This window comes from Diabrotica virgifera, chromosome 4 (assembly GCF_917563875.1).
Source record: "Diabrotica virgifera virgifera chromosome 4, PGI_DIABVI_V3a".
NCBI classification, from domain to species: domain Eukaryota; kingdom Metazoa; phylum Arthropoda; class Insecta; order Coleoptera; family Chrysomelidae; genus Diabrotica; species Diabrotica virgifera.
In genome coordinates this window covers 156,362,226-156,389,539 of record NC_065446.1, presented here as the reverse complement: position 1 = coordinate 156,389,539, position 27,314 = coordinate 156,362,226, and the positions used below count along the sequence as shown (strand labels likewise).

The following is a 27,314-nucleotide window of genomic DNA, read 5'->3' as shown; positions in this document are numbered from 1 at the left end:
ATTGACATGAAATTTGGCATACGCATAGCTAACATGCCAAAGAAAAAAAGTGATATTGTGCCAATGTGTGCTATTGCCCTGGGGTGAGTTTCACTCTTTCTCTGGGGTGAAAAACGTTCAAAATAAGTCCGGACTTCGATAAACTAATTAATATTAAGCACCTTTATTCCATACTTACAAAGTATGTGTACTTACAAATTAGTATGTGAATTTGGGGGGTGAGTTTCACCCCGAGGAGGGGTGATATACAAAATATAGATAGATATACAAAAGATATACAAAAATGTTTCAAAACATCGAAAAAATGTGGTAAATGCAAATATACATATCATATTATGATAAAATTGCGATTTTGGCGATTTGCCTTTTTGGATAGAATGATGATGATGTTGATTAGGATAAAACTGCGAAGAATTTTTTTATCGAAATATAGTAAAAAATATGAAAAATATACCAAAAAGCTTGAAAAAATATGTAAGTATGTAAGGAAAAACATAAATAATTAAATAACTTTTGACAACACAACACAAAAGTTTGAAACACTCACTATTTGGATTGGTTGTCCTGGCTTGTGATTTTCTTCTTTGCAGATGACGCTCACGGATCGATGTCAATGTCCAACGGACGTCCGAGCACGGACGTCCACTGGACGTCCAAAGGACGTTCTATATTTATTCAACCCGTAAGTACGTCCAACGTCGGACGTCCCGAAGGACGTTCATTTATAGTCCATCCGCATTAGGACTAAAACTGGACCTATTTGGGCACACGTACGCTCAACTTCAAAAAGATGCTCTCAATATTCATCTGTAGTAAGGATACATGATAAAAATTATATTTTTGCTTATTAGAATTAACCACCAAACTTCTATCATCTTGGTAACGGGAATAATAAAACATTATAAAGTCCACTTTACATCAACAATAATTGAACAAGAAATTGACGACAAGTTATTCAAGGTCAAATTTGGCTTATACAAAACACAATTCTACTTCCAATTTTGCCGTGAATAACAGAAAATAAAGAAATTTGACAAAATAAAACATATCCAATTGTTCTATTTCATCAAATTCCTTCATTTTCTTTACAAATCATACATTTTGTACTCGTCAAATTTGGCCTTGAATAACTTAGTCCAATTTCTTGTTCAATTTATTGTTGATGTAGAGTGGACATAACGAATAATTTACCGATCAGATTTTCACACTTTACATAAAAACAAAAACATGTATTAGATATTAAACTACACATACAGTTTTGAATTAAATATGATTTATAATCTTTTCCATTTAAACTATTTTATTAACATAATTAAGTTAATATTTTATTAAATAATTTTGCTGTTTAATCCCTTATTGGTAGAATATGTCCAATATGGACGATTGGAAAAGGTCCGTATTTCGTCCGAGTACGGACGTCCAAAGGACGTTCATATTTATTCCACCCGAAGGACGTCCAACACCGGACGTCCGAAGGACGTACATATTTAGTCCACCGAAGGACGTCCAACGCCGGACGTCCAAAGGACGTACATATTTAGTCCACCTGGAAGGACGTCCAACGCCGGACGTCCAACGCCGGACGTCCCAAAGGACGTACATATTTAGTACACCCGAAGTACGTCCAGCGTCGGACGTCCAAAGGACGTCCGTTTATGGTCCATGGACGTTAGACCAAAAATTGACCTATTTTGGACGTCCAAAGAACGTCGTGTGCTATTAGGGTATTAAATATACAAAAGTATATAAAATTCGGATTTCCGGGTAAAACATCCTTCGTCATTTTAACATCCTACAATCATTTCATAACGGCGGCGTATTATCCTATAAGTACTTTGTGTAGAGATCGTTTATTTTCTAAGAAAAAATGAAAGGCGGTTAATGAGCTGTCTCTCTTGGTTCTCGAATTAATACAGACCACAGCCTGTGCGTGGAAATATTTTGTCGAATTAAAAAATTTAAATTTTGTTTTGGACTAATGAAATAAAACATTTAGTAGTTCCAAAATGACACAAAATCTAGGCATCGGATAAAAAAGTTTATTTGAAGAAAGTGTATTTTTTTGTTCTTCTTAATGGCGGTACAGGCTCGTTTTTTTAATATTGTATTTAATTACAGAATAATTTCAATATTACCTAATATATTTTTCAAATTGGGCTCTGTACCGCCATTCTTTATTATATTACGGATACGTGTGCCAAATATCTTGAAAAATATTCAAAATTACAGCCGCAATCTTGGAACGCGTTTTGGCTACCTGTTGATCGCTACGTGTATCACTTAAACAATTTTTTTAAACAAATTCACAAAAATAATTTTTTCATTACGAACGATTTTTTAGATAAGTTGGGTTATTCTGAGCAAAAAAGGTATCTTGAGATTTTTCTCTAAAATTGATTTTTTGTCGAGTTATATGGCCATTTTCGCATTTTTCAGGTTTTAAATCGCGTATAACTCGACAACAATCAATTTTAGAGAAAAATTGACAAGAGACCTTTTTTGTTCAGAATGTCCAAAATTATCTAAAAAAAAATTGTTCAAAGTGAAAAAATTATTTTGTGGATTTGTTTAAAAAATTGTTTAAACAATTTTTCGACCACGGCACCTTGTGAATATGTTATAAGGACCTCTTTTTGAGTAAGTTTGTGCAAAAAAATCGAATCGGAATAATTTCACTAACAGGGGCGACGATAAATAATCCGGGGACTATAGCGCTAATTTATTAATAATTAAAAATAACAGCTTTGTAATAAAATAATGACAAAAATCTCTTAAGGACCTGAAGCAAGGGTTTGAAACTTGATCTGCTCACTTTTTAATTTCATAATAATAACTTTTAATCGAGTTATTAAGACTTAAAAATGGCCATTTTCGCATTTTTCAAATTTTTAATCGCATATAACTCGACAACAATCAATTTTAAACAAAAATGGCAAGACACCTTTTTTGCCCAGAATGACACAAGTTATCTAAAAAAAATTGTTCGAAATGAAAAAATTGTTTTTGTGATTTATGTTTCAAAAAAATTTTTTAAACAATTTTTCGACCAATGCACCGCCCGGCACCCTTTGGATATGTTATAAGGACCTCTTTTTGAGTAAGTTTGTGCAAAAAAATCGAATCGGAATAATTTCGCAAGCGGGGGCGACGATACTGCCCGGTCTACTTTTGATGCTGATGGTGATAGAATAGATACTTTTTATATAACAAAAATAAAACTTTTTTTAAACTCTTTAAAAAATTTGTGGCGGGTTTTCCCCGAAAAGTGCGTTATTTTTTGGACATTTTACGTTGAACTAGTCGATTTGGAATTTGACGAATAAGAACCAACTTTTGATTAGCTCCAACTCTGTTTTTATTGTGTGTCCAGACTTCATACATACATCATTTTTTTTACTTTTTATAAGCTTTATTATTTGCTAGGAACAGTTTTTCGATCAAATACTTACTTTTTGATTTATTTGCGAAAAACCATCTAAAAACAAAAGTTACAAGGAATTTAATTAGTTTATCCACTTACGGACTTATTTGGACCTATATTTTTTCACACTCGAGAAGGGGGTGGTACTCATCCCCAGAAAAAAAGCACACACTGGCACTCTGATGTTCATTTCGCGAAATATCGCAGGGTTCGTATTTAAAATTTTTAATTTACTCCTCACCCCTTTCCGTGGGGGTTCGTTTTTGGTATCATTCGATAGACTTTTGAAAAATATTGAACACGCATTTTTTAGTTTTTCGATCTGACGTTCATTTCGCGAAATATTCGCTTTTTTGTGAAACTTTGTGACTCGCCCATCATTTCTTCAGATTTGGGAACACTTAATAATCGGAGGGGGCCAAGTCAGGAGAGTAAGCCGCATGAGAAAGTAATTAGAACCCCAACTCGAATTTTTGCTACTGTCACAACGCTCTTGTGAGTCGATGTATTGTCTTAGGTCTTGAGAACACTTTTTTCTTCTGCTTATGGAGTCGTTTTTCATTCATCATATACCGGAACTCACCACATAAATTTTGAAGACCCTGACATCAAAACTGTATTAAATTATATGTGATCTAAGTAAGTTAATGAAAAGTCAGAATAGATAGAGTAGAACACTTATAAAAAAAATTGTAACAAGCAATTGGACATCGTAAGTTCTAATTTTTCACAAAAAGTGACCGGAAGTTGAACCGGCAGTCGATATTTGAACCCTTCGTGTAACTTTTTGTCAGCTGATATGACGGATGAATTTTGTTCACCTACAGATATGGACGAACAGACAGGCATGAAACCGGAAGTATGTATTTGTTCTGGTCTTTCTTAGTCGTGTTGACCAATAGTTTGTACTATTTCGACGAATTTAAAACAGTACTTTCGGTTGCAACTCTGGAACAGGCAGTCCGAGGTCAAACTTCTCACATGTAATATCATATTTTGGTTATAGGCTTTCATTTGACACCTTATTTGTCATTCTTTCTGGCCTACTAATAGACGAGTTGTGTTTATTGACGGACAGACATGGATAATTCTAGGTTTTCACATGTAATGATAAAAACAATAATTATACAATTCAGTTAACCTGACTATATCATTGTGATAATGACTTCTTATCTAAAAGTGACAACGGCAATAATTGCCGTTGTAATAATTATTATTCCATTCACTCACGATAAAATATCGCAAAACCTCCAGATTTTAAAGAACCGCTTGGATTGACATAAAATTTGGCACACACGTAGCTAAAATGCCAAAGAAAAAAGTGAGATTATGCCGATATGTTCTCTTGTCCTGGATGTGACTTTCACCCCTTCTTGGAGGTGAAAAAACATACGTGCAAAATAAGTCCGGAAGTGGATAAACTGACTAATTCTAATTCTAAGCAAATTTTGTTCTATAAAAGTTTTAGGTCAATACTTTTCGAGGTATGTGCGAGTGAATATGTTTATTTTTCATAGAAAAACACGTTTTGGACGGATTTTCGCAAATAACTCAAAAAGTAAGTATGTACATATTTTATCGAAGAAAATATTCCTAGCAATAATATAGCTTATGAAAAAGAGGTGTCAGTATAAGGTCTGTAGACCCAGTAGAAGCAGGGTTGCAGCTAATGAAAAATAGGTTCTTATTCGTCAAATACCAAATCGAATATTTCAACGTAAAATAACCAAAAAAATAAAGCACTTTTCGGGAAACACTCATCATAACTCTTTTAAAGTGTTTAAAAAAAATTTTTTTTGGTGTTTTTAAAACAGTTTCTAGCGTGAAAAGTAAGCAAGTTACGCTGAAAATAAAATCGTTCCCTTTTTTTTGGCAAAAGAAAGTCATGAAAATTAATTGTTACCGCTTCACACGTTACTTTAGATAAATGTATTGTTTATACAGGGTGTCTCCGAAAATAGTGCGTTCCTTTAAGGTGTGGATATAATACACAATTTAGAACAAAAAGGTGTTGTAACATTTTTTCCTAAAGTTAACCGTTTCAACAAAAATTACGTTGTTCTCCATAAGAGTAAATTTTTATTTTCATAAATTTATATGACCTGGCAACATGGCGTAGAAGAACCTGTGACTGTGAAATTTAATCTAATGGGACCCCTTGTTTATTTACTAATTGAGTATCAATTTGCATATCAAAATGTATTTTCGTTTTTTGGTCAAACGGCTGAATTTAGAATAAAATGTTATAAGACTTTTTTGCTCTACATTGTGCTTTCTATCTATACCTTTAAGGAACGCACTATTTTCGGGGAAACCCTGTATATGATCTGTAAGTTGCATTGGTTCAAAATGCTTATTTTTGAAAGGGGTTTTGTTGAAAGGCCTCGAACGAATCACTAGTCACGAGTATGTATATGCAAATTTTGAACAGCCATATCTTAACCAATTTTTGTCTTCCAGAAAATCAAAAAATTCCAAATATTTAAAAAAGCAACACCTACATTTTTTACTCTTTAAGATATTTGGTATCACTAATAATTTTTAAGTTATTTTGACAAAAGTCTTTTTTTCAAAATTAAAGATTTAAAAAAATTTACTTTAAAACCAAATTTTTCCACAAATAAGCACTTTGAACTGATGAAACTTACAAACACAAACAATACATAAAGTTACTTGTGAAGTGGTAACGATTAATTCCATTTGGGCTGTTAATTAGAGGGAGTTTTTAGAATATTTTTAACCAAAAAAAAAGGAACAACTGTATTTTGAGCGTAACCTGCTTACTCTTGCTGCTGGAAACTTTTAAAAAAAATAAAAATAAACGTTTTCTTAAACACTTTAAGAAAGTTGTAATAAGTTTTCCCAGAAAAGTGTTTCATTTTTTTTATTTCACGTTAAAATATTCGATTTGGAATTTGAGATATAAGAGCTTATTTTTCACTATAGTCTGTTTTTAAACAAGAGGAGTCATTCAAATTTCCCGCGCCGTACACCTTGTTTGTAATTGGTACAACCTCAGGCAATTTTACTCATATCAAATTTTGACACTATTGGCATTTCATAGGTTAGTTTATTTATTTTATCAGCAATTTTTGTATTTTCTGCGTTCTTCCTTTTATTTTTAGATTTTTAGTCAAGATTACCGTCAAAGGCCGATATGATCAACCAAAAAAGAAGATTTATGTGATGATATTTCTAGTGACTTTCTTGGGTGTGAATCTGCCATTTAGTTTACCTACTAGGGTGGAGCGAAAAATTCAATTTTCGAAATTTGAAGTGGGGTAGTGTGAAAAAGTTGTCTATCGGTATACAAAATAACGTGTTAAAAGCACAAATAAATTAAAAATATTTCAGAGGTTCCCCGAACGCCTCGAATTTTACAATAATAAGATATATTACATACACGGTATTTTTATGGTTTACAACATCAATTTGATTCTCCCCCGTCAAGTATATAGGACATGTGACGCCGCAGTCTGGAACTGCATCTCATATTAAACAAGCAATCGTAAAGTTCTTAGAGACAAAGGTGGACTTTTCCCATTTAAATGCTATCGGATGTGACGGAACAGTTGTGAACACTGGAAATAAAAATGGTGCCATAAGAATTATGGAACTGTATCTTAAACGCCCCGTGCAGTGGTTGATCTGCCTTTTTCACGCAAATGAATTACCCCTAAGGCACTTACTTCAAAAGTTAGATGGACCTTCAACAGGACCTAGCGGATATTCTGGTACCATTGGAAAAGCTTTAGAAAGCTGTGAAAATTTGCCAGTTGTGTCATTTAAACCAATACAGAGTAGAAACTTTCCAGTGCTTTTTCCTGATGATCTAAGTACCGATCAAAAATATTTGTGGGATATATGTCAAATTGTTACTTCTGGCATTTGCACGGAGAGCCTAGCCAATCGAAACCCGGGCAAATTATCCCATTCCCGTTGGCTAACAGCTGCAAATAGGATACTTAGACTTTATATATCCACAAATGAAGTCTCAAGTAATCTTCAAATTCTAAGCGAATACGTACTTAAAGTGTACGCACCTTTATGGTTCCATATTAACCTAAAGCCGTTATGTAAGGACGGTCCTCGTCATCTGTTGAATATGATTAGATGGTCCAGAAATTTTGACAAGAAACTTTTGGAAATTATTGATCCCGTCATTCAGAGAAATGGTTTCTATGCTCATCCATAAAATCTGTTACTTGCGATGGTGACAGATGAAACCAAGTCCATAAGGGAGCTAGGTTATCGTCGTCTCTTGAAAATTCGTCAGCAAAATCAGAATAATCAATATATAAGATTTTTTACTATTCCAAAAATTAATTTTAATGCCACAGACTTTATGGAACTCATCGATTGACAGTCTTGCAGGCTGACGGAACCTCCATTACTAGCTAATATTTCTAACAAAGACATTTTAGCTATGATAGAAGTGCCAGATCAAATGGAAATTGTTAAATATCCATGTAATACCCAAGCAGTTGAACGATGTGTCAGACTGGTTACCGAAGCTTCTATGGCGGTCAGTGGGGAGGACAACAGGGATGGATTTATCAAATTAAGATTGGACTCACGACAACAGATGCCACATTTTAATACAAAACGTGAGTACTCACTAGACACTACATAATACCATATTTACATTATGAGTTAGGGGGTGAAAAGAATTTTTGGGGGTGGAGGGCGGTGGCAGTGGGGGGTGGTGGTGGAACTCGTTTAGCAGCCACCTCCTCGTGGTGAGTTATGGGTTGCATTTTAATGCCAAAATATAAAATACAAGTGAAGAACTGCTATTAATGTATACAACGTGATAGGCAAATTTCAAGTCCCGGGGGGAACCTCCAAATTACAACACAGGGGGTTGATTTTTTTTTTCCTATAATATACTACCTAATAGACAACTTTTGGGTACTAGCCCATTTCAAAAAAAGAAAAATGAAAAATATCGGTCAACTTCGCTCCACCCTATTACCTACTCCTCTTGGTTTTAAAACAAAGCTTAGCAATAACTCTGCTTCTACTGGGTCTACAGACCTGACACATATACCATTTTTTCACTTTTTTATAAGCTATATTTACTATTTGCTAATTTTTTTTCAATAAAGTACCTACTTTTTGAGTTATTTGCGAAAAACCGTATAAAAACGTTTTTTTTTTGTTGAAAAATGAACATATTCACTCGCAAATATCTCTAAAAGTATTGACTTAGTGAAAAACGCTATAAAATAGAAGTTGCTTAGAATTAGTCAGTTTATCCAATTCCGGACTTATTTGAACGTATTTGTTTTCATACCCTATAACCGACGAAACTCACCTCCAGATCAAAAGCACATATCGGCACAATATCACTTTTTTTCTTTAACATATTAGCTATAGGTACGTGTCCCAAATTTTATGTCAAACCAAGCGTTTCTTCAAAATTCTGACCAAAAACCCTAAGTAAATTAAACGAAAATATAAAATGAATTTTTCAAACAAATATTTTAAGTCGGTATGAGAAATTTTAATTTAACAGATGAAATCAAATAAACACAATTCAACTCGTAAAATATTTAGACCCTTGCTTGGTAATCCAGCTGAACAGGTAAAGAACCTACCTTTTATGTAGTTTATAATCTGAGAGGATGGAATATTTTACCAAAATATTCCATCCTCTAAGTTTACAATAGACCTTTTCTACCTGTCCTCAAAAGATCGGTATTTTTAACTCGTGGCAACATCGAAAAGCGGCAAAATGATGGGAAATACACATTTTTATGTGGTGGAAGTCAAAATGGTTATGAAGTGTAAAAATTTTTGTATATAATTTAAATTTTTAAAATTAAAATTTTAGAAAACTGAGAACGATACAGGGCGTTAAAAAATGCGCTCAACAAACATACACGAATTAAAATTCGAAAATGATAGTATTTCTTGGTGATGCCAAATGACTGCAACATGAAAAGATGACATAATGATAGCGGGATGTATATATATATATATATATATATATATATGAAAGGAAACGGCAAAACGTCGTACCAAGTGTACTGAAGTCTGGTTATTTTATTACCAGAAAGGCCAAAAGCATTTTCTTACACCTCGACCATCCACCTAGATGTTCCTGACGAGAGCTTGACATGAGCTCGAAACACGTCGTGTAGAATATCGGTGGTGGTCGAAGTGAAATAAAATGCAATTGCCGTTTCCTTTCATATCACGGTTTTTCTCCGTTATTGACGAATGTGTAGCGAATAACGTGGCTTTGTAGACAAATCTGTGACACAAAGAGGTGTCTTTTGTCGTTCATCGTCTTTTATGAAGACTTTGAAATTTACATTTTCGCGTCCGCTACGGAAAAGATTTCTTCTGTATACCAGAGAAATCTTTTTGTTTAATTAATATATATATATATATATATATATATATATATATATATATATATATATATATATATATATATATATATATATACAGAGAGAGTCTGTAATTTGGAATAAATTCAATATCTCAAATATTAATCGTTTTTTTGAAAAATGCTCAAACTCGTCGATTAGTATTTCAAATTGTTATTCTTGACATACAATAATAATGTATACAGGGTGTCCCAATTTAGAGATATGACGTTATCGTTGATTTTCTTAAATAGCAACACTGTCATTTTGATAGCTATTTTGATAGGGTGTGTAAAGTTACACACAACTGCAAAATATCAAATTTTTATTCTCTACCATTTACAAGATAATAGAAAATAACAAAGTAATGTCTGTAATTTGGAATAAATTCAAAAATTAAAACACTAATTGTCTTTTTGAAAAATGCCCCGTCAATTAGTATTTCAAATTGTCATTTTTGACATACAATAATAATGTATGCAGGGTGTCCCAATTTAGAGATATGACGTCATCGTTGATTTTCTTAAATGGCAACACTGTCATTTTGATAGCTATTTTGATAGGGTGTGTTAAGTTATACAGAACTCCAAAATTTCAAATTTTTATTCCCTACCATTTACAAGATAATAAAAAATAACAAAGTTATGAAAAACAAGTAATCAAATAATAATTGAATTTAATTATTTCAAATAAGCAAATGCTCATAACGTTGCCCATTGACAATTTAACAATAATTGAGGGCAACATTATAAGTATTTGCTTAATTGAAATAAATAAATTCAATTATTATTTGATTATACTTGTTTTTCATAATTTTCTATTTTTTATTATCTTGTAAATGGTTGGGAATAAAAATTTTAAATTTTGCAGTTGTGTATAAATTTACACGCCCTATCAAATAGCTATCAAAATAGCTATCAAAATGATAGTGTTACCATTTAAGAAAATCAATGATGACCCATATCTCTAAATTGGGACACCCTGTATACATTATTATTGTATGTCAAAAATGACAATTTGAAATACTAATTGACGGGTCTGAGCATTTTTCAAAAAAATAATTAGTGTTATAATTATTGAATTTATTCCAAATTACAGATATACCTTGGTTATTTTCTATTATCTTGTAAATTGTAGAGAATAAAATTTTTATATTTTGCAGTTGTGTATAACTTTATACACTCTATCAAAGTAGCTATCAAAATGACAGTGTTGCCATTTAAGAAAATTAACGATGACGTCATGTCTCTAAACTGGGACACCCTGTATACATTATTATTGTATGTCAAAAAGGATAATTTGAAATACTAATCGACGGGTCTGAGCATTTTTCTGAAAAACAATTAGTATTTGAGATATTGAATTTATTCCAAATTACAGACTCTCTCTGTATATATATATATATATATATATATATATATATATATATATATATATATATATATATATATATATATTTATTTTTAGCATCTTATGACGTCCCCCCATGTTAAACCGTAGTCTCTCGTGGCTTCCAGGTCTTCGTGAACTCCGATATACGGTTGCCACGAGGACTTTCCCTAAAATGTATCGCAAATGAAAGGTACCACTTCCTACAATGCTTACACAAAATATTGGCCGGACGTCCTCAGTCACGTTATCTGTATAATAATATACACATTACTTGGAGCAATTGCCGTCAGGCGCGCCATGTTCGCTTGCTGTATATCTAAAATCACTTTAACGGTTTTGATGGCATCCAAATATATATTTATTCAGTTTGCGGTTGTGGTGGTCTCCGTATATTTGAGTTTATGTCCTCATGGCTTCCACTGCGCTGTTGTCACCTCAAATGTTGGAATTTAGACTTCGGATATTTTTATAATTGATTATTGTAGTATGTTGAAAAAAATATTGTTGTGATATATTAATGATATTTTTTTGTATAATTAACAATGTATTTTTTTTCACTGCAAAAATAAAAAATTAAAAAGTATGTTCATTAAAATTGATGAATTTATCATAACCAGTTGCCGAATCTGCTGGTCTAATTGCTCAATTGTAACATATTATAGAAGTGTTAAAATTGAATTCTTAATTTTTTATTACAAAATTTTTACCTCGACAGCGTAGGGTACAAGAGGACGGCTTAAGTAAAGTAAGTACAAAATTTTTAATAATATAATTTGTTCAACTAATAGGTGCAAAGGTGTCTGGAAAATAATAAAAATGTTTAAAACATTGCTTACTTATTTCATACACTCAATGTATTTTTTTATGTAAGGATATAGAAAATAATATTTTGAAAAATATTTAAAATATAGTAGTAAGTCTTAAATTTCACATTACATAAAGTAGTTAAGTCTGCTAGGTAGTCTACAAAATTAAAAACAAATAGAATACATACTTAAAAAAAATTAAAGCTCTCATGCCATACCAAACGAACTACATTCTTACATATTTTAAAAAGAAAAATCTTTAATTTTGCCCAACCCGACTAAACTATCGGCAGGTAAAAAGTCTGCAGTATGCGGGGGCCCTACTGTTGAAATAGATTAGAAAATTAAAATAAACTTATCTACCATTATGAAATTCTAATTTGACACAAAAAACTGTATCCTGGATTAAGAACAAGTGTGTAGAATACTCTCGTGAATTAAGAAGCGTTTCTACTGTAGGGTGACCATATCATAAATTTGAAAAAAAACGGGACACATCCAAGCAGCAGTAGCGCACCTATAATTTTTCTCTGAAACAAATATAAAAAACATAGAAAACGGAAAAGCAGCAGAAGAAAATGAAATAACAGTGGAAAAAAATACAGAGGAAGAGAATTACATAAGGAAATAAACCAGCTAATACAACAAAAAATATGAACAAAACAGACTACCAGCCGATTGGAACGCAGATATTATAGTAGGTACCTATATACAGTAAAACCCCGCAAATCCTAACTAATTGGGGGGACAGCCTGTTCGGATTCCGAAAAGGTCGGATTATCCGAAAGTTAGCCTAACTAATAATTGAAAGTTTACTTTGTCGTTGATTTTGAGTAGCTGTGCCTGTCTCTCTCCCTCTTCCACCCATCTCAGATTGATGTCACTGATGCAGAGCCAGTGTCATCATTTGTGCTTAGTCGTTAACTCCATGGCTTGATTTCTAATTTGAATAAGCTCCATTTTTCCCCGTTCCCCTATACAAGATGGATCAGAAAACTAAGAAGAAAGTGTAATTACAGAATGGATTGAAGCTGACGACAAAGGGAGCGAAGAATTTACGGATGAATACATTGTAGACTTGGTTCAACCTCAAGGCAACCCTAATGACTAATGAAGATGAAGAAAGCGAGGAAGAAGTTTCCCTGTCATATTGAGTGTCACACGCAGATGCCACTAAAGCTCTGGGTGTGGCTCTATGTTACGTGGAGCATAACTCTGCTGCATTACCAGTAGATGTAATGTTTATGTGTAAATAGAATTAGAATTAAACAATGGTTTCGAATTCACCTGTATAAGTTGCAAGTTGGGAGGGTCAGGTAGTAAAAAAGTTACGAATTGGCCGGTGTACATTTTGATTTGAAAAAGTTTGTCATTAAGAGTTACGAGTTGGCGCGTGTCCATTGCAAGAAGGAGAATGTCACGGTTAAAGAATTTAAGGGACTGGTTTAGATGCAGTTCTATAGAACTCTTTAGAGCAGAGGTGGATAGATAAAAGATAGTGATGATGATATCCAACCTCCGATTAGGAGACGGCACTTGAAGAAGAAGAAGATATTAGATTTTACTGATTATGCCGCCCCCTTGTGATGCGGCTGCCTCACCGCATCATAGAACGGCACGGCCCTGAAAATTACAGTCTTTTCGTTTAAGTCGCTACAGGTAAAAATAAGTAATTAAATATCTTATATCAGATAGAGTATTCATTTTTAGTAGATGAACAAAGGTTTAAAATGGCAGTTTTTGAATTTTGGTACGATTATTTGTGGCTTCGGAAGTTGCAAAAATAAACTTAAGACTGATATTACATGAAAAATTGGGTCAAACAGTCCATATGTTCAGTCCAGATATAACAAAAAATTTCAAGGTGATTCGTCAATTAGTTTACATTTTATTCAATTTGTTTAATAAAAAATCCTTTTCTTTGCAATGATAAAGCATTCTTTTCTTCATAAAATAATAATGATACAGCAATTTTGTGGAAACTACATGAAAGAAGAATACTTATGTTTTCAAAGTTTTTAAAAAAAATAATAAAAACTCATTTTTATCATTCCGAAAATATTTTAGTAAAGTAGAGTCATTTTTGGCTTATAAACAATTTGAATAACTTTGTTAGTATTGACTGCAAACTAAATTAATCGACTAAGGGATGGAAAAAACCTACCGGTTATAACCTAAACCCAGTTTTTTTAATTCGAAACAACCGGTTTTACCGGTTGTTTTTTGTCCCGGTTATAACCGGTTTTTTTCTTTTTAAAGTAATAACCATTGAAAAACCGAATAAGTTGCCTGTGGAAAAAAAATTAATTTAGAGAAAAATGAAGAAATTTCTATATATTTTCGATCTTAATCATATAATATTATAAATAATAAATGCGAAGTAATTAACCCAAACAACCATAATTCAACTTTTATTTACTAATCGAGAACTGGACGAAAGTGTCACATCAGCTTTTATGAAACAATTTTGAGAATAGTTATTTAGATTAATAAATGTTTCAAAGACTGGTAAAATGGTGCATGTGATGATAATATTTACATAAAAGTATGTGATCTGCTTGAAATCGATATTCCAACCATCATCAGCTAAAAAATTGTTTATACTTGAGTACTTGAGACTTGAGACTCTTGTATAATGTGAATACCGAAATACGATTAGGAATCTCCATTATGTAATTTTTAAACAATAAATAATTCTTATGAAATAAATGGTAGGTATTTGGTAGGTATTATACAAACGTATTAAAAAATATTACCTACTGAAATTTTTTGATGGCAATAGAGAAGTAAATACTGAATTGGTTTATCGAATTTATTTTGTAAAATACCTAAAGTCATTTGGACATTTTTTAAAACTTGATAGATCCAAGGGACATTTTGATAGATCGATAGGATCATCACTTTTGGGAATATCCCAATTATTGACATCGCAATATACGCCGACGCCGTCTACAACGAGCGACGAATCAGAGATTGGGGTACTCTGGCCCATTTTTAGGGTAACTTGAAAGCGCCTGGAAAATGTTTCTAGGTTGAATTGGTTGGGGAATTTTTCGGGAGGAAAATTGAGCAAACTAAAGTGCAATATAAATGTAACATTATAACTTATGGAGTATTTGCTTTTGATTAAAAAAAAACCGAAAACCTGTTTTTGGAACAACCGATTTTTTGACCGGTTATAACCGCCAGGTTAAACCGTAAGTTAAAAAAACCGGTATAACCAAAAACCGGTTTTTTGTTCAACAAGCGCCATCCCTAGACTTTAGGATTTAAAAAGCTGGTACTTTTACATTATTATTATATTATCGGTTTATAACGTTCTTCGTCTTCCGATACCCGTTCGCCATTCCTCTCTGTCCGTACATTGATCTACTTGCAGACCTCTTTCATCCATGGCTTTGTTTATTCCTGTCTGCCAACTTTTCCTCGGTCTACCTCATCTTCTTCTATCTTGCAGTTTCCATTTTTGCCCTTGTTTTGGGATTCTGTCTTCATGCATTCTTTATACGTGACCAAACCATCGTAGTTGTATTTCGTTGGTTTCGTCATTTATTGTATGTGTGACCTTCATTATTTCTCGTATTCGTTCATTGGTGACATGTTCTCTTCTTGATCTTCCTGCAGCCCTTCTCCAGAAATCCATTTCGGTGACCTCTAACATTCGTTTTGATTTTTCCTTCATATGCCATACTTCGCAGCTGTATGTTATAATGCTTTTCACTACGGCGTTATAGATCTTTTTCTTGTTTTGGTTGTTTACCTGCTTGTCCCAGAGTACTGAGTTTAGGAGCCTAATTGCTTTCCTGCCCTGAGTGTTTCGTTCTTTAACGGCTCCGTCCAGTGTTCCATCATTCGTGATTTTCATATTCATACCCAGGTATTTATATTCGTTACATTTACTGATTGTTTCTCCTCCTTCTATAGTCGAGGAAATGAAGCATTTTGACTCGCAATTTTTTCGTCCAGCATGGATTTACTTGAAATTTTCACAGAAGGTAGGGCGTAGGGAATAGGCCAAGGATCATTTTCTATATCATGCCGCTGTACGCTAAAAGCTTGGGGTGGTTGCCACCCCATCTCGGGGACGGGAAATTTTTATTGCATTTTAACCATGTAAATCGATGTAAAAAGTAATTCTAAGAAAGAAATGTTTTTTACATTTTCTTCGTAAAACTAATATTTTTCGAGTTATTCTCGCTTGAAAGTAACAGTTTTTCGACGAAAAAATTGACTTTTTTAGAGGGTTTTTTGAGAATACCTCGAAAAATATGCATTTTATCAAAAAATACTGTAGATATGAAAAATTTATCTTTTAGTAACACAAATTACCCCTGTAGTTATCACATTGTTTTCGATGTGTACTTTTACATAAATGTTAAAAAAAACTTTTACCTTGATTAATTACGGTCAAAGTTAGGCACTTTTTTTTATTTAATTCACAGCTAGTTTCTTTATAACAATTAAGAAACCTAACTAGCGCTATTTTAAAGTTCAAGGTATGTATATAGTTTATGTGTAAAAGTTTGAGTAAACTTGAACAGAGTTGTTAATATATCTTTAAAAATGACGTCCTAACGAAATCGACTCGTGGTCTGTGGAGCGGAATTATTAATCCGTGCACTCAAAAAATGAAATTTACTTTTCAAAAATATGTTGCTCTTAATATCTCCGGAGTTTGTTGATGGACTTTCATCATTATTTTTTAAATTTATATATACCTGTAGTTTTGTAGAGTATGTTATGTACACATATACCCACCTAACAATACAAAATGTTATGTATACATATACAAGTATATGTATACATATATAATTTCATAAAAATCGTTCAAGCGGTATCGGAGGATTATGGCAACTAACATTACGACAGGAGAATTTTATAGATGAAAATAAATAGATAACTATTAAAAAATAGGGGTTGGTGGTAGAAAGGTGAAAATTAAGGGTTGTATATATTTTTAATGGTACATAATATAAAATGAAGGTAGACAATTTTCTCCAAAACAATAAAAAAGTGGCAGGGGGCAACCCCCCTTATAACGTATGGGTGTAAATAATAGATTACCACCTATTTTCAGTCCTACAGAATATACGTGTAAAATTTCATAAAAATCGGTCAAGCCATTTCGGAGGAATATGATAACTAACACTGTTACAGGAGAATTTTATGTACATAGAAGTAACTGTGAATTAAATAAGTAATAAAAGTGGCTAACTTTGCTCGTAATTAACCTAGGCGAAAAGTTTTTTTTTGAAAATTCGTGTAAAAATATCAGCTTTTCAAATCCCAACGCAGATTTAGTCAATATGTTAATATGGTTATTAAAATTGTTTAGAAGCCATAAATGATTCTACTTTCGTAAAATGTTTTCAGAATGCTAAAAATGACTTCTTATTGATTTTTTAAATAAGTTAAAAATATAAGTATTCTTCTTTCCTGTGGTTTCCACAGAATTGCTGTATTATTATAATTTTCTGAACAATAACATTGCAAAAAAAGCTCTTTGTGATAAACAAATCGAATAAAATTTAAACTAATTGACAAATCGTCTTGAAATTTATTGTGCATTATGGACTGTTTGACTCAACATTTCATGCAATATCAAAGTCTTAATTTCATTTTTATAACAATTTTTGAAGTGAAAACTTCTTTAGGGACGTTGTGCGATTTTTGGATAGGGGAAAAAGCATTGAATTCGCGACCGTCATCGCGACCGTCATTGCGACCGTCATCACTTATGCTATATATAATATTTTTATGTATATATAAATTGTATAGAAGTATTTAAATTTAAAATAAATGTAAAGCCTATTTTAGGATGGGGAAAATGATTTATTTCGCGACCATCATAGCGACCGTCATCTCTTCGACGAAATAAATTTTGTACGTATCTATATTATGTGTATCTATACATAAATTGTATAGAAGTATTTAAATTTAAAATAAATGTAGAACCTATTTTTCGATAGGTAAAAAGGTTTTATTTCGCGACCGTCATCGCGACCGTCATCTCTTCGGCGCAATAAATTTTGTACGTATATGTATTGAAGTTAAAACTCCTTTAGGGAGGTTGTCCACTTTTGGATGGGAAAAAGTATTCCTTTTGAGAAGTATTAAATTAGCGACCGTCATCGTTTCGACGAAATAAATTTAAGAAGTGAAAATTTCTTTAGGGACGCTGTGCACTTTTTAGATAGGGAGAAAGTATTAAATTAGCGAACGTCATCGCTTCGGCAAAATACATTTTTAAAGTGAAAACTTTTTTGGGGACGTTGTGCACTTTTTAGATGGAGAAGAAGTATTGAATTAGCGACCGTCATCGCTTCGGAGAAATAAATTTTTGAAGTGAAAACTTCTTTAGGGACGTTGTGCACTTTTTGGATGGGGAAAAATTATTAAATTTGGATGGGGACAAAGTAGTAAATAAGCGACCGTCATCGCTTCGGAGAAATAAACATTTGAAGTGAAAACTTTAGGGACGTTGTGCTCTTTTTGGATGGAAAAAGGTATTAAATTATCGACCGTCATCGTTTCGATGAAATAAATTTTTGGATGTGGTAACTTCTTGAGGGACGTTGTGCACTTTTTGGATGGGGAAAAATATTAAATTAGCGACCTTTATCGCTTCGATGAAATAAATTTTTGAAGTCAAAAATTTCTTTAGGGACGTTGTGCTCTATTTGGATGGGGATAAATTACTATATTAGGGACCGTCATCGCTTCGACGAAATAAATATTTGAAGTGAAACTTCTTTAGGGACGTTGTGCACATTTTGGATGGGGGAAAAGTATTGAATTAGGGACTGTCATCCATCGCTTCGACGAAATAAATATTTGAAGTGAAACTTCTTTAGGGACGTTGTGCAATTTTTCGATGGAAAAAAGTATTAAATTAGCGACCGTCATCGCTTCGATGAAATCAATTTTTGAAGTGGAAAGTTCTTGAGGGACGTTGTGCAATTTTTTAATGGGAAAATATTATATTAGCGAACCTTCATCGCTTCGACGAATAAATTTTTGAAGTGAAAACTTCTTGAGGGACGTTGTGCACTTTTTTTATTAGGTAAAATTATTAAATTAGCGACCGTCATCGCTTCGACGAAATAATTTTTTTAAGAAAAACCTTTTTTAGGGACGTTGTGCACTTTTTGTATGGAGGAAAATATTGAATTCGGGCCGTAATCGCTTCGACGAAATAAATATTTGAAGTGAAACTTATTTAGGGACGTTGTGCACTTTTTCGATGTAAAAAAGTATTAAATTAGCGACTATCATCGCTTTGACGAAATAAATATTAGAAGTGAAAACTTCTTGAGGGACATTGTGCACTTTTCTGATGGAGAAAATTATTAAATTAGCGACCGTTATCGCTTCGACGAAATAAATTTTTGAATTGAACATTTCTTTAGGGACGTTGTGCACTTCTTGGATGGGAAAAAAAGTATTGAATTTGCGACCGTCATCACTTTGCTGAAATAAATTTTGTACATATATAAATTATGTGTATGTATACATAAATAGCATAGGGCCTACGCATCGCGTATATCGTATATGATATAGGTATAGCACTTCTTTTAGGATGGGGTAAAAGCATTGAGCTCGTAATTTATATACTATAAGAAGTTTTCACTTCTGTCGGCACTCCTACGAGTGCCTTTAATTTTTTTTTTATAAGTTATAACAATTTTTTTATTTTCGAAATTTAGTTTTATTTTGCAATTTCCGAAGTAACAAATAATCGGATAAAAATTTTAAAAAATTTAAACCTTTACTTATTTACTAAAAGGTGAATAATCTAAATAAGATATTTAATTACCTTATTTTTACCTGTAGCGATTTAAACGAAAAACTGTCATATTTGACCCTTATTTGTTAATTACTAAAATTCTCGTCCGAACTGTGACGGGCATTGTTGTATTTATAATGTAATAGGTATAACTCCAAAAAAACCCATTTGCAACCTGGCTGGTCAAGTATCCCGACAAAAACCTTATTTTTCTGGACTATTGCAACTAAGAGAAGAAAGAAAGAAACTTAAAAAAATGTTACAAAAAGAAGCAACCGAAGAAGGAAAAAGCAGTAGAAAGGAAATACAAAGAAAAAATATAGCGGTTAAAAAGCAAGGCAGGAAAGACAAAAGATACTATGTATATGATATGGTAAAAATGTCAGAAAAAGCTGCGCAAGAAAACGACCTGAAGATACAGTACAATATCATCCGAAATTTGACAGGGAAAACACTAAACAGTAATAAACAAATCAAAGATAAACAAGGAAATATAATTAAATCAGAATATAAAATAATACAAAGATGAAAACAACACTGCGAGGAAATATACTCCAAACACCAGATATAGACGAAGATAACGTAATACAGGAAATAAACATTAGAACAATTGAAATTACGAAAGAAGAAATACAAAACACACTGAATCAACTAAAAAAATGGCAAAGCCGCTGAAAGCGACAACCTACCGATAAATTTAATAAAGGCGGGCGCAAACAAATTAGTAGAAATGTTACACAAACTCAAGATATGGGCCGACCAGGAGCTCCCACAGAAATGGAACGAGGGTGTAACCATTAAGATACCAAAAAAGGGAGATTTAAATAAATGCGAGAATTGGCGAGCAATAACATTGCTAAGTGCCACATTCAAAATATTGTCAAATATCATATTGAATAGACTGAAGCCAGAAATAGACAAGAAACTAAGACTAAGAAGCAACCAAGAAGGCTTTCGCGCAAAACGCTCCACTATCGACCACATTTGTACTCTATCAGCACCTCTGTATCTTGTACCTGTACCGCTGTATATCCTGTACTCTATAATTATGTTGGAACAAGCTAGTGAATGGCAAAAAAATATAAACATAATGTTTACTTTGACTTTGACTTTGAAAAGGCATTCGATAGTATAAACAGAGAACAAATGTGGAAGATTCTAAAACTATATGGACTACCGATAAAATACATCAACTTAATCAGACTATTTGACAAGAAATATACAGCCAGACTAGAACATGCGGGAAAAATGGTAGTAGATGTAGTTATACAAAGCGGAGTTAAGCAAGGATGTGTGCTATCCCCGACATTATTTCTAATAATAACGGACTGGATCATGCAGAAAGTAAGCAATAATAAAACAGGTATTAGATTGAAATTGCATGACTAGTTGGAGGATTTGTAGTTCCCAGATGACATATTTCCCCTAACCGAACATAGCAGCCATAAGCAAAAGAAGCTTGCAAAATACTCCAGGGTAATGGGCCTGAAGATAAAGACAAAAAAAAACAATACTCAAAAAAACAGCAACCAAGAAACTAAAATTAAAATACAAGGAAGACAAATACAGGAGGTAGATAACTTTACATATTATCTGGGATCAACCATGGAAAAAAAGGCGCTAGTAGATCAGATGTAGAAAAAGGGATAGTAAAGGCACAATATGCACTCATTATATATTCATAATGCATTAAGGAAAATCTGGAACACACGCGATATATCAGAATTAACCAAAATCAAAATATTTACAGGAAGAGACAGGAAGAAACAACTAGCAAAAAATTAAAAACCTTTATAAATAAATCGTTGAGGAAAATCCTAAAAATATACTGGCCAGATAAAATAAAAAACATAGATCTACGGAGAAGAACAAAACAAGAGAAAATAACAGTCACGATTAAAAATAGGAAATGGAAATGAATTACACGGACTCTGAGGAAGGATCGAAATAATATAACCAAACAAGCACTCGAATACCAACCAGACGAAAGAAGAAGAAGAGGAAGACCTGATAATAGCTGGAGAAGAACTGTAATAAGAGATCATGAAAGAATTGGCGTGAGATGGAGAGAAGTCAAACAGAGAGCGAGAAACAGAGAGCAATGGAAAATACTTGTATAGCAAATTTCAAAAGAATAAAACAGATAAGGATGCGCTGGGAAGGGATCACAGGAAGAGAGAGAGAGAGAGAGAGAGAGAGAGAGAGAGAGAGAGAGAGAGAGAGAGAGAGAGAGAAACAGTACCGATTATTATCAAAATAAAATTTAATAATATACCTAACCTAACTTATCGAAAGGCTCATCAAACAATTATTAACTTTAAAAAATAAAAATTTGTCAAGGGTATATAGTGGTATTGTTAAGTATATTACAATATAACTTATTCCATCGAAATCTTCCGAAATCCATAATCTTCTTCCATCGAAATAAAATAGAAAATCTAAAAGTTTAGAAAATACATCATTCATAACTACACCCAAGAAATAAGTTTTTCTAACCTGATTTAAGAGTATAAAAAAACGAAAACAAACAATTTACAGCAAATCCTTATCGTATATCCGAGCAAAACCACCTAATTGGCAAAAGTTATAAATAGAATTTGTCTGGGTTCTACAACTAAATTTGCACTTAAACACGACCAAGGTTAAATATTTTACTTGATATTATAAGTACGTTGTTGCCAGTATAACGGATGCCAACGCGAGCGCTAACTGTATGAAATTATTCTTGTTAATATACACGCTGTATATTGATCGGAAGTCACGAAGAGTCAAAACTATACAGAAGCCACGAGGGACGCAAATACAATATATATATATATATATATATATATATATATATATATATATATATATATATATATATATATATATATATATATATATATATATATATATATATATATATGTAACGATATATTGTAACGATATGACTATTTCCTAAAACAGAGTATGTCGAAGATCAGAGAACGTAGTATCCGATTAAAGTGTTTAGAAACTTACTATAAATCACATTGTTTGCCAGAGATTTTCTGTATAAAATTTGTAATTCCAACTGCTAAGAACGACACAGTCTAGCGTTTAAAAAAACACAGAATGGTATAGGTTTTAAAATATCACATATTTGCATTGATATAAATATAAAAATACAGTAGTTAGAAGCATTAGAAGATGTAAATACATACAAAATGTAAATGTAAACATGTAAACACTAAACACAAAATGGCATCTGAATTGACATTGACAATTTTGACATAGATAAATTTAAGCTAAGTTCAGTATGTTCCATGAGTGACAGTTAGTAGTCAGGTTATTTGTGTTACGTCATGAGGCATTTTTTTACATAAAAGAGTATTAGATGATAGCAGATGAATGGGATGAATATATTAGTTTGTTTATGAATTTTTTTGAGTTATTTTATTAGATTAATATTAGATTTAAGAATTTGCATAGAATAAAGGAAAATTAATGTTTGAAAAAATTTTAATTACATTCAATTTTTTTAACATTATTTTGGGGTAATTGTAATGATATGACTATTTCCTAAAACAGAGTATGTCGAAGATCAGAGAACGTAGTATCCGATTAAAGTGTTTAGAAACCAAAATGGACTGAAATAGCGATTATAGATGTAATTTATAGAAAATATACCATAGAATAGTATAAAAATTATTAAAGATCATATCATTTATATGAGGACATTCAAAATTAGCATAAGAGATTTATTAAAACCTTATGTAGGGACTTATATTTGTTTTTTTTAATAATTGAGATAATGTAAATAGATAAATGGACATTTCAAACAATAATTATAGGTTAAAATAATAATATTTAACATTTAAGATGTTAATTTTATACAGAAGTAATAATTCTGATCTGAAATGCCTTAAAATCAATTAAAATAAATAATAAAACAAAAATAACTCTATAGGATGGTGGATGACATACTAATTTGCCATAGTATGTTAAAAAAAGAAGGAATTGAAGTTTTCTATTTGTCATAATGTTTTTTGTTTTTCGTTTGGAATGTTCTGGAAGAAAAATTTGAAAAGAGAGGTGTCACAATGACAAAAGGAGGCAGTCAAGAAATTAGAAATGAAGCTATAAATTTGATAGAGAAAAAGATTTGAAAATTAACAGAAAATATAATAATTTAGCATAAACATGATAAATTTGGTATAATCGAAAAGAAATTAGATAAATATTTGAAGAAAACTTACTTATAATTTGGTAAAGTATCCTTTAATATATAAAAATACTATGTATCCTGAATTTGAACCAGCATAGTGTGGATAATTTATTAGAAATATAAAGAAGAATTTGTGAAGTATCCATAATTGTAAATATTAATAATTTTTGAAACAATATATTAATAATAGTATCCTGTTTCCTGATCCTGGAGTTGAAAGTTGAATTAAAATTGAGAAGAAAGAAAAGAAATATTTTGACAGTTTTGACACTGACAATTGACCTGGTCTTACATCCATTAATTTTTCAGCCTTCCAACAATTCAAATTTTATAAAATATTAATAAGAAGGCATTCAGTGACAGTAATTATAAGGTACTGGAATTTGTTTTATTTAATTGTAGGAAGTTTTTCAAGTTAAAGTTATTGTTTTTCAAATTTAGATTTTTATATTTTTTTTTTGTTATCACATTTAAACATTCAATTTTATGTTCAATTTAGATTATAATAAAAACATTTAAAAAACTATTTAACAAACTAATTCTTTCAGAACCGCGACAAAAACCCTATTTCACAATAATATCCATTATAAATATCAAAAATAATATATCATTACAAATATGGCGTCACAACGTAGGACGTCCTAATTAAAAGAATTAGTTTGTTAAAACAAATGCTCTCATATAATTGAAATAATTTTGATTAGAATCAATTTTATATTTTATTTTAAATTGGATTTTAACAAGTAAGATCTCAAAAATGTCTCAAGGAAGGAAAGGTTTAAGAAACAAAAAGAACGAAGAAGATGTGGAAGTGGAAGAAAATGTGGAAGTGGACGGAGAAACTCAGCAGGCGGAACAAGAGCAGAGTGTAGCTCAAGTTCTACAAGAGACAACAGGAATAACACAAGAACGAGAGGAAAATGTCAATATGACAGCATTGATGTCTTTAATGATGCAGATCAACAAAAAACTGGAAGAAAATTCTAAAGAAATCAAAAAAGATATGAAAAAAATGGAATATAACATGGAAGAAAAGTCTAAAGAAATCAAAGAAGATATGAAAAAAATGGAATATAACATGGAAGAGAATTCTAAAGAAATCAAAGAAGATATGAAAAAAATGGAACAAAAATTGGAAGAGCATTCCAGAAAAATGGAAGAAAATAATGCTAAAATTGTGAAACGATTAGAAAAACAGATGGATGAAAAATTTGATGCTTTAGAGAAAAAACTAGCAAGTGAAATAAAAGATATACGTAATGACTACAAGAAAATAATAGAAAATGAAAGGAAAGAAATAAATATGATTATTAAAGATAATAATATAGATATGGAACGGAACATAGAAATCCAAAAATATAACTTAGAAGCAAAAATTTACGAAGAAAGGAGAAAAACTGAAGAAAAATTAGATGATATGCTACAAAATATCCAAACAAACAACCATCAAATAAGGAATGTAGAACAGAGAATAGAAGACATTTCACAAATAAGAGACATAGGGAGACCTTACTTGAATTTAACAAATGAGACAGGTATAAAATTCTCTGGTAACATAAAAAATTTACATCCTAGAGTATACATAAATAGTTTAAAACATAAATTAAGATCAGTGAATAATATTAATGATATAAAAGATTATATTAGAATGACATTAAGTGACAATGCAGCAACCTGGTTTGCCAGCATTGAAAACGATTTAGATAATCTGCAAACATTTGAAAATAAATTCTTAAATTATTATTGGGGTGAATTAGAACAAGCTAGATTTAGGGAAGTTTTATATTTTGGAAAGTATAATCGCAATTTAAGTTTAAATATGGTAGATTATGCTTTAAAATTAATAACTGTTGCAAAATATTTAGAACCACCACTTAGAGAAGACGAAACAGTTTTGAATGTTTCTAGACACTTTGAAGCGGACGTTGTGCAAACAGTCACAGTACAAAACATTCAAACAGTAGACAGTTTTATTAACTTTATTCAAAGAGTACAAAGAGGTTATATTACAAGTAATAATAGTAAAAATAGACAATCATATAACAATAATAGGTATGGTAGTAATTCTCAAAATTTTAATAACAACAATAATACTAGTTATGAGAGACAAGGTAATAGAGAGAATTTTAATAATAATACTAATGATAATAGACAAGAGAGACAAGGTAATAGGGAGAATTTTAATAATAATAATAATTATAATAGGCAAGACTTTAACACCAGGAGAAATGCACAAAGATATAATTACAACAGACAGGTAAATTATGTAAGGGGTCAGAGCTGCGAAGACAGTCAACGGAATAGTACATGGCAAGAAAATATGAACAGTAGAAGTGAAAGCAGTGAAAGACATCGAGAATTAGATCCAAATGATCAGACACAATCTGACAATCCTAATAATCCAAATTTTATGTAGAGGACTTTCTGAATTTCAAGTTGGGCCATTGTCATTATGAAAAACCTTCGGAATTTATTTCTTTAGATGAATATAAAAATTTTGAATCTATTAATTTAATTTATATAAATGCTATGGCCCAAAATAGCATGATTAAGGTTATGATTGATACTGGTTCAGAAAGTACTCTAGTCTCGGAAAATTTTATTTTTAATACATTAAAATTAACAGATATAATCAAGATTCCAAAAATTAAAATAATAGGTGCAAATAATAAGAAGCTGGGAGAAATTAATAAACTGGTTAATTTTAAAATTGATATTCTTAATAAACAAATTAGTATGCAAGGATTTATTGTCAAGGACTTATGTGTTGACATTTTAATGGGAAATGACGAACTGGAAAAGAATAAAGTAAAGATAGATTTTGAAGAAAAAATGGTAACTTTGGAAGGGAAAAAAATAGGGTTTATGGAGAGAGAAGAGGTGGAACAAGGAATAAGAGTTGATGGTATAATATTACAAGAAAATAATTATGTTGATGAAGAGAAAATGTATTATGATAGGGAAATGTCCAATAATATTAAAAAGAATAATAATTATAATGAATATTTAAGGAATGGTAAATTTGAGCAGAAGGATGCCTACGGAGCGGAGTGCGTAAAATTGGAAGGAAGGACTAATGATTTTATAATGAAAAATAATTTTATTTGTAAAGAAGAAGAAGTTATAGAAAGTTTAAGTTGCCCTGAACAATATAAATTAATAGTCGTTTCCATATTGCGGCAACACAAGGGGCTTATCAATAAAGAAAATAGAATTGCACAAAATTATACCCATAGTATAAAGGTTAAGGAAGAAAAAGACTTTAAAATAAAATCATACCCAATACCATATAAATATAGAGAAGAAGTAAACAGAGAAATTAAGAACATGCTAAAAGATGGCATCA

At 31.5% G+C, this 27,314-nt stretch overlaps 1 protein-coding gene across 1 annotated transcript; it reads left to right on the top strand.

The window, feature by feature from the left end:
- The first annotated feature begins 24,725 nt into the window (after positions 1-24,725).
- Positions 24,726-26,384, top strand: LOC126883711 (GATA zinc finger domain-containing protein 4-like). The gene is made up of 2 exons (XM_050649372.1): positions 24,726-25,224; positions 25,297-26,384. Exons 1-2 carry the CDS (start codon positions 24,726-24,728, stop codon positions 26,382-26,384), a joined length of 1,587 nt encoding a protein of 528 aa, XP_050505329.1.
- The last annotated feature ends 930 nt before the right edge of the window (positions 26,385-27,314 follow it).